Consider the following 9563-nt stretch of genomic DNA (forward strand, 5'->3'; position numbering starts at 1 on the left):
GGAGGAGGAGGAGGAGAGAGGAGCCCTGGGAAGAAGGGAGCCATGGAGGGCATTCTCTAACAGAGCAGGAGGAGGAGGATGAAGGAGCCAGGGCAGCTTGGGAGGGGAGGGTCGTAAGGAAAGAGGAGGAGGAGGATTGCCCAGGAAATAGGGCTGTGGGGTAAGCCGGGGGATCTAGGGAAATCCAGCTGCAGCAGAAGGAGCCTCTTTTATTTCTGACAATTTATGCGCATGATTTTTTGGGTGACATGTCTGTATGCTTGCTTGTGCTACTTTCATTTCCTCTTGCTCCTGGATTATTATTATTATTATTATTATTAGTGTTATATGCAGATGCTACAGTAAGAATGTCTGCACTGCATTTCCCTTTTATTTCCAATTGATTCCATGGGTCTACTTTAGTTGGAACTGACAGGTCACTCTCTCTCAGCCTCAGTGGAAGGCAATGGCAAAGTGTAAGCAGGAGGAAAGGGGTCAGGTCAAAGGCAGGGCATGAACGGAGCTCCCATCAGGCACTTTCCTCCCTTTTTAAATTTTTTAAAAATTAATTTTGACAAAATGTGCGCATGTTTTGTTTTGTTTTTACTTGAGGCAGATATATAGATAGATAGAATGTGGCTGGAAGCTTGTTCCCTTTCCCTTTCATTTGCTGGCTTCCAGCAAAGGGTAAATGTTGCAAATGGGCTAGACTTTTTTCCCTTTGCGAATCAATCCTACAATTCAAATGTTACATTTGTTGCTCTTGTCAATTAGGCAATTGGCAAAACGATACATGCTTTTGCAAGGAATTCAGGGATAGCCCTGAATTGCTTTTAAAAGCAAAAAAGAATGCAAGGCAATCACATCCTTTTCTGGCATTTCCGAGGTGAGGAAATTATTATTATTATTATTATTATTATTATTACATTGTGGGGTGGCAAGGAGCTGGGGATACAGGATGCATTAGCTTGCATTTTGGAGTTGAAAATGGGGCCAAGGGCAGATCATAACCTGCACTGACCCAAATGCCCCCCCCCCCCCACACACACGAGATTTTAAATTGAAAAACTGTGCGTCCTTTGGGGCATTTTGTGCCTGGCTTTTAAAAAAAAGGAGGGGGGAATCACACTTCTGATGCCCCTGCAAACGTCACCTATGACGATTGCTTGATTGACAGCAGGCGCCCTCAAGTTAAACCCGATAAGGCATTCGGGTTAAAATGCCCCTCAATCGTAGTGGGCACTCGCTAATGGAGAGATTTGGGGGAGGGGCATCTGGATCTACCCAGTTCCACCCATGTTAATTGGGCCAGTGGGAATGGGGCCATAGGCTCAGGCTGCAGACACCCTGCAGAATCAGTGCAGTTTGACACTGCTTTAAGTGCCATGACTCAATGCTATAGAATGCCAGGTTTTGTAGTTTTGTGAGATATTTAGCCTCCTATGACAGAGCACTCTGCTGCCACAACAGACTACAAATCCCAGGAAATTAGATGGAGCCATGACAGTTAAACTGTTGTTAAACTGCATTGATTCTACAGTGCAGATGCAGCCTCAGATTACTTTGTCAGAGGCATCAAATCTCTTTGTATATCTGAATAACAATGATAGTGACCACAACAACAGTGACATAGCATAATAGCAAGTACTACTAGTAGTCATATGGAGAAGGATGACCAACAAGTAACAACAACAAGAAGACATATAGCATCATTGTGATGCTTGCCATTTGCTCTTTGGTGCATTTTCTATTCTAGAGAGAACAGGGGAAAGAATGATTGCTTTTGTTACAATATTTGGGTAGCAGGTTGATAAAACAATCTGTTACCAATTGCACATGCAATATGGAAATCTCCAGGAACTTTACAGAACTTTACAGGAATTTTACAGAACTAGATTTACAGAAAATTGTCTGGGAAGACTGATCTGGATCCAAATACAAAATATGGCCCCTTAATATCACTCACACAACATCAGTTATGAATGTGACAAGTTTTTGGCTAATCTAGAAGAGTTTTCAAAACTATCACAATGAAAGGAAACAACAGGAAGCCTAGTGTGTCAACTACACCTATGCATCTAGAGTATGCCACTACAAAGTCCAAGTGGAGGCTTACATAGTTAAACAATCCTCCCCAAAATAAAATAAAAATTCTCCACATGGAAAAGGATGTCAAAGAGAAGAATTCTAGTCTCCTTGCCTAGTTTAATAGATAGAATAGTGTGTGTTTAGATCATTTCCATCATATAAACCTTCATCTGCAGTTTCAAGTGATATAGTCCAAACACAAGCCACCTTCTCACCAATGAGGAGATCCAACCATATGAGGAAATCTATGACTAGCTCGCACTTTTTTTATGGTAAGAGCAACAGCAGGAAAACTCAGTTTGGATTAGGTCTGCAGCAACCCAAGTAAGAGTTTCCAATCCTATGTCCTATCCCACTGTCTTGATCTGAATTAGCTTCTGAGGGTTAATACCACACCATAGGGAAAGGTGCAGGGTGTACAGTATTATATGAGAACCTGTAATCCATCATCTACATCATACAGTAATAGCAGCTTTGGGGTCAGATCAGACTAGGAAATCAGTATAAAAGTGAAAAGGGAAAGGGAAGAGTGAATTCTGCCTTCTTCACAGGGCCCCAGTCCAAATACTTCACCTCCAGTAGCTGCATTTACCATTTAAAGGAAGGAGGGACCCACAGGAGATCTAGACATGTATGTCTGATGTCACATCTGCTTTGGTCCAGAGAACTATGCTAGAATTGTTATGAGCTGACAGCAAGACAGTTGATGCTCCCAGTCAGTACAAGCAACAGAAAGCAAGCAGGGAGGGAAGGGGGATGGGTGAAGTCCTGAAAGTATGTCTTCTCTCATCATTGCTCCAGAAAAGTAAACTTTTAAAACCTATTTATAGCCATGTTTACATTGTTGTTGTACCAGAAGGAGTAAGGAAGATAGCTAGGGGGGAAAGAAAATAATTTTATTTTAAGGCAAACTCCAATCAATTTCCAAAAAAGTGCAGGCCAGATAAACCATACATTTGTGTTATGTGCTTCATTTTAGTTGGTGTACAATAGTCTCATCCTCTCTTGAAAATAGCATTTAAACAGCTCTCCAAAGATGACAAAGGATTTGGCCTTTAAGTCTTGTCATTGTTGCTTAATTTCAAACAAAGGAATAAGCTAAATTATCTTGACATCAAAAAACAACTCAGGAAATGGGAAAGGAAAATGAGCACATCACATAGCCAGGAAGGGAGTCATAGACGCTAATGTCTACATTTCAAATCATGTAACTTCATGAAAAGAAAGCAAACATCACCCCAGGTTGATGTATATGAATTCCACTTTCACATATCAAAGAACCATCCCAACAGTGAAAAGTTTAGAATCATTTGTTTTTAGAAAACAAACAAACACTGGACTCAGTAAAATATTATATAACTTTTTTTAAAAATTAAAGCCTCTGTTTCATATGGATTTCTTGAGAAAGAATGTAGCAATAGCAATAACAAGTACATTTCTATATCGCTTATCAGTGCACTTAAGCACTTTCTATGCACTTTCTGTGTCACTTAAGCATTTCCTAAGCAGTTTACAATATGTGAGCTAATTGCCCCCAACAAGCTGGGTGCTCATTTTAGCAACCTTGGAAGTGTGTCAGGTTGAGTCAACCCTGAGCCCCTGGCTGGTATTGAACTGACAACCTTGTGGTTTGTGAGTGAGTGGCTACAGTACAGGGATTTAACCACTAAACCACCAGGACTCCTGATGGTCATCATTTTTTCTGCTAAGTAACATTTTACCCCAAGGTTTTCCATTTTAGACTGGTGCATAGAAATTGAGAATATGGTCATTTCACAGAAATTCAGTCTGAACAACCCACCCTTTTTGTTTTAAGAAGAATAAATCCATGTTCTGGTCACTGGAGCAGCAGAAAACAAGCTTGCTCCTTCTTCAATATGACATCTTTTCAAATATTTAAACATGACTATCATATCACCTTTTAACCTTCTCTTTCCCATGCTAACCATATGCAACCCCCTAAGCTATGGATATGATTTCCTTTCACCATTTTGGTCACTCTCCTCTGGACATGTTCCAACTTGTCAATATCCCTCTTGAACTGTGGTGCCCAGAACTGCCACAATAGTCCAGGTGAGGTATGACCAAAGCAGAATAAAGTAACACTATTACTTCACTTGATCTAGACATTATTTATTTATTTCATTTCTATGTTGCCTTTTCTCCAAAAAGGAACCCAAGCTGGTTCACAGATATTGCACTCCTATTGAGGCATCCTCGGATCATATTGGCTTTTTTGGCTGCTACATCACACTGATGACTTATGTTCAGCTTATGGTCTACTAAGACTCCTAGATCCCTTTCACATGCACTGTTGTCAAGCCAGGTGTCACCTATCCTATATCTGAGACTTTCATTTTGTTCTGCCATATTCTTTGCATAGCTAGAAGTTTTTTAGCATCATCAGTACCTGAAAGATGGTAAAGGAGAGCTAAAGAAACACAAAATTTCAGTGTCAGGTTGCAGCAGCATGTCTGCAGCACATGAGGTAAAAAAAGCTTGAGCTAGGAAGGAATGGGATTCTTCTATAGCCACTCCTTACCTTAGTGCGCTCTCTCTCTCTCTCTCTCTCTCTCTCTGTGTGTGTGTGTGTGTGTGTGTGTCCCTGTCCCTATCCCTATCCCTGCAACAGTAAAGGTAAACAGCAGATGCGTCCAGAACAACTCATTGAGCATGTGTGAACAGCAAAATGGAGAGAAAAAGAAGCCAGCCTGACCACTTGCATCCAGCATGTAAAAAACAACAACATAGACCTATACATTTGGCCATACAAATGGAAATTGTATGGAAACTGGAGACTGGGGCCATGTGAAGAAGGTAGAATTCACTCTTCCCTTTCACTTTCCAGTCTTATTCTGGTGAAAGAAAGGGAAAATAATAATTGCTGGATGCATTTTGGAAGAAGCTTTCAAGTGATCTCTGAAAGGTTCAGAATGTTTTTGTTTACTTATGCAAGGCTTACCTGATGTTTCACATATGCATACCATTAGTTATGAATAAAACAGTTGCTGAAACTTGTTCAACTTTTTGTTTGTTTGTTTTCTGTTAAAGAAGTAATGTCCAGGAACACATCTTCTTTGTTAACTGAGGTGTACCTGTTTTTACATGTATGAGAGTTTTATACCCACCTTCAAGGGCTAAAATCTACAGCCTTCAAGGTAACTGCAGATAGCCCTCCCTACCATCTGAACTAAGATCAGAAACAGAAAATGCAGACCTATGATTAGCATCTTCAATTTCTTTCTCCTGTTTGCCTGATGAAGAAGCCAGTGTGACTTTGAAAGCTTGCTACATGTAATTGTGCATTTTGGTTGGTCCAATAAAGGTATCACTGTTTGGATGTTATTGGATTTGCTATATGGCCAACACAGCTACCCCTAGATGCAGTGGATTAGTATGACTGAAGACTGGGAGGCTGTGCATACTGGCCATAAAGACTGGGTTGGGGGTAGAGTCGGAGTGTAGTGTCCATATGACACATGCCCTGGCTCTGCCCCCAGGGCAGCATGATGCTGCGTGCCACACCACATGGCATGCAGTGTTACAATGCTCCTCTGGTGCTGTGTTTGCACAACACAGCACCGAAGAAGTGCTGTAAAGTTGTCGTGGCACAACTATCGCTCCCTTTGCAGGGTGCAAAAAGTGGCTCTTTTTTACACTCTGAAAAGGTCAGATCAGGACCACGGCGTGTGGTTGCTGCAGCCCCGATCTGTCTGTAAAAGGGGTGGCCCTTTGGGGCGGTCTGCACAACCCCTTATTAAATTTAGTAGAATGTGTAAAGTAGGTTGTGAGCAGGGGTATCAATAGGTGGTGCAAGGGGTGCAGTCTGCACAAGTGACACCCCAGAAGAGGATGTACACCTAGTGGAGTGGTAAAATAATAATAATAATAATAATAATAATAATAATAATAATAATAATGTATTTATATACCGCCTTTCCAAGAAGATCAAAGTGGTTTACAAAATAACAATTACAAAATTACAAAGCATATAGAATGCATAAAAGATTAAGCAAACAAAATCCATAAACGAATACAGTAACAATCAAAGAAAATAAAAACATTACAATCTAATGAAATTCATAATTAACCCCTTTCCCAGCCCCTCAACACAGGTTCAAATGGCAAAAAGTAAAATAAAAATACATAGTAATTATAACAACAATAAAGTTAACAAAGCAAAATACAAACAAGTAATGGAGTAAAAACAAGTGAAAAGAAAATTCTCAACCCCCATCTCAATCCTAAACTCCCATATAAACTATACAAAAGAAGAAGAAGGGGGAAAAAAAAGGGGGGGGGGAGACAAGACTCCTCCTTAAGTCCAGGAGCTGAGACATGGGTGGAGCCCAGGTGGAAGGACGGCAGCAAACATTCACTCAACCCAGCATTCCCTGGCAGATGGTGGAGAGGAGGGAAGGAGGGCCAGTCTTCCTCCTTAAGTCCAGGAGCTGAGTACACATGGCGGGACTAGTGCAGCTACTAAGCAAGTGATAAAGTATGTGACTTTTCTTTCTCACTCACCCAGCATCCTCTCATGACCCTGAACAGGCCATCCCAAGGCCTCAGTATTGCCACACAGCAGTGGCAGCAGCTGGAGGACAGTGCTTTCCATTTAGAGTCTGTTTAGCTGTTTGTCTGAGTAGCCATGCTACACCCTAAATGGAAGGCATCCCCCCCCCTCCCCAGCAGAAGCCTAACTAGGTAGTGAGTGGGCAGCTGGGGGGCAGGCAAGTTAGGCAGCAGGAGGGAAGGCAGGGAAGGCTGCCCCTACCCACCCACCTACTATCCCACTGGCTGAAACCAACCACAGTAACACCACTGCATGGGAGTAACACATACAGAATCTCTGGCCCTCCAGATGTTGTTGGACTCCAGGTTCCACCAGCCCCTGATAGCCTGTTAAAAGTGAGGGATGATGGGAGCAGCAGTTTAATAATTTCTGGAGAGTCACAGTTTCCCATCCTTGAAAATATGAGGACTGTAGGCTGTAACCTTGCCCAGAGGGTACTCAGACATATACAAAAATTCTATAACCCAAATAAAAACTATAAGAGAAGCTCTCCCCACCAACCCCCACCAAAAAACAAAACAAAAAAGAGATTCTGATTGCAGAGTAGAATAATGTAGCTCACATGGCAAGTTTCCAAAACCATTCACTAGGTCTGTTCTTGTACATATGCCCTGTTTCTCCTCCCATTCAGTGTCTGCCTCTCTGTTCTTTCCAAATTATCCTCATTAGTGCATGGAAATAAACAAAGGTCTAGCAGTTGTTGTCCAACAGCACTCTTGCCTGAACAATACAGCAGACACAAACAGCACCATTCCCTATAATTTCTTGCCAAATTGAAAGTTTCTTGCAGTGCAGCTTTTTGTGAGGTTCTATAAATAAGCCACAGACTAGCAATAACGTCCCATCATGTTCAGAAGATCTCATTCTCACCCTCTTTTGGTTTCAGCCAGCATTGCAGGTATTTACTTGGATGGTTCAGAGAAGGAGCTCAAATGAACAACAAGCAAAAACCTTAGGAAAAATGACCCATACTGAGGATTAGGAGCCCTCAACTGGCATGATGTTGGTTAATCCCAAACAGAGTAGATACAGTCAATTAATTTTTGAATAGTGAGTCAGCATGCAGGTAAATCCCACTGATCCCGGTTCTGCTCTAGTTTGGATTAACAGCAGGATTTAGTCCTGTTCCTAATTTTTATCTGCAATACCATTATTCCCTTTCCTTCCCAAAAGCATGCTGCAGTTAAGGTGACCTGCACGTTTTTGGCAAGAGGTGCCTGCCTGCTCTGTGCGTTCGCCTTGCCAAGCACCACAGACAAACTGCCAAGAAGAAATGGCACAAAGTCCTACAGTCTCAGTATGCAAACCAGGCATTTTAGCACGAGCTTTTTCATAGACTGTTGCCCATTTCCCTGCATACCTGAATACGTCATCTAGAGCTTCTGTTATAACTAAAGTACACAGAATGAGGAAGAGTAAGACAGGAATCAATGGGCAGTCAGAGTCTCCATCAGTACCTTCCCTTTGCAAAACAAAACAAAACAAAACAAAACATAGTAATAAAATAATAAGAAATCAGTGTCTCCTTTATGTTGTTTCATGCTATTTTCCTAAGATACCCCCCCCCCAGTTCATCTCTCTGCTCCCTCATACAAAAATGCACCCACTTTTGTACCTTGTGCAGAAGGTCCTCATTGTAGTAAGTGCCACCTTGGATGCCAGTGCTGTTGGCACCCATTCCCTGGTAGGCATAAGGGCTGCCAGCCCCACTCTGGTAGCCCCAGTAGGTCTCCATTTCTTCCTAGAGACTCCTTTTCTTGAGTGGAGGAGGAAAAAACCTTGGGGTCCGGGCCAGAGTTCACTGCAGCAAGCCAGCCCAGCCCTTTTCCCAACTCCAGCCTTGCTCCATTTTCCTCCTGGAAGGGAAAGGGTGCGAAGGACAGCACCAGGCAAGACAGCTTGCCTGGTGCTGGAGGGAGGGGCTGGAGGGGGTGGCTGGGACTGAGACCCAGAGTCCGGCTGTCCTGAGACTGAGAAGAGCTGGGCAAGTGAGGATCTCTTGCTTTTATTGAGCCCTGCCGTTGCAGCAGCCTTTTCAGCACCAAGAATAGCTCCACTGGCCCACGATGAAGACAGCCTGCATCTCTTTCAGAACCACGGACAGCGCCCTGCGAACCCTTGATTGCAGCCGAGGCTGAGCCCAGCCTTGGAGCAGCAAAACATGAGAGAGAAGCTCTGCATAGGGCCAGTCTTTCGGCCGTGTCGCTTTAATTCTCCAAACTTGAATAAACACTCTGCCTTCCCTCTTACATCACACTGCCCCCTGGTTCCTTTTCCGGCACTGGCAGCACTGAGCGCCAAAGACAGAATCCTCCAAGCCATTGTATCTTCCCCATCACCAGGTATGGATGCCACAGCTGGACAGTCAAGAAACAAGACAGGAAGAAAATCAACTCATTTGAGATGTGGGGCTGGAGAAGAGGGCTGAGGATCCTGTGGACAGCCAAAAAGGCCAGAAAATGGGTCCTTGAACAGACCAAGCCTGGAATCTCCCTGGAACTCAAGATGATAAAGTTGAGGCTGTCATACTTGGCCACATCATGAGAAGGGAGGGCTCATTGGAAAAGGCAATAATGCTAGGAAAAGTGGAGGGAAGTAGAAAGAGAGGAAGACTGCATGCTAGATGGATGGACTTTATTAAACAGGTCACAGATATGAATTTGTAAGAACAAAGCAGAGCAGTGGAGGACAGGGAGTCTTGGAGATGTCTCACCCATAGGGTCACTATGAGTTGAGATCCACTTGAGAACAGTTAACAAGAACAACAACAGCAACTACCCAACTTATCCCTGCACAGTTTAGAATAAAGAGACATAGCTGTAAAATAGACTAAGAGGTTATTCAGACAGTGAAAATAATCCCCATGGATTGAATCTTTGTTGTTAACACACATTTTAAATGAACCTGAGCAAGGTTTTTGGGG

General features: G+C 42.8%; 1 protein-coding gene across 2 annotated transcripts in view; it reads right to left on the reverse strand.

Annotated features, from left to right (window-relative positions):
* Positions 1–8851, reverse strand: part of RAB37 (RAB37, member RAS oncogene family) — a 105083-nt gene extending 96232 nt beyond the window's left edge. For both annotated transcript variants that reach the window (XM_042449972.1, XM_042449970.1), the window contains exon 1: positions 8256–8851. In XM_042449972.1, coding sequence (XP_042305906.1) covers positions 8256–8375 — 120 coding nt within the window. In that variant the 5' untranslated portion in view covers positions 8376–8851. The remainder of the gene's footprint in view (positions 1–8255) is intronic.
* Between the last annotated feature and the right edge of the window lie 712 nt (positions 8852–9563).

This window comes from Sceloporus undulatus, chromosome 2, assembly GCF_019175285.1.
Source record: "Sceloporus undulatus isolate JIND9_A2432 ecotype Alabama chromosome 2, SceUnd_v1.1, whole genome shotgun sequence".
Classification (NCBI taxonomy): Eukaryota; Metazoa; Chordata; class Lepidosauria; order Squamata; family Phrynosomatidae; genus Sceloporus; species Sceloporus undulatus.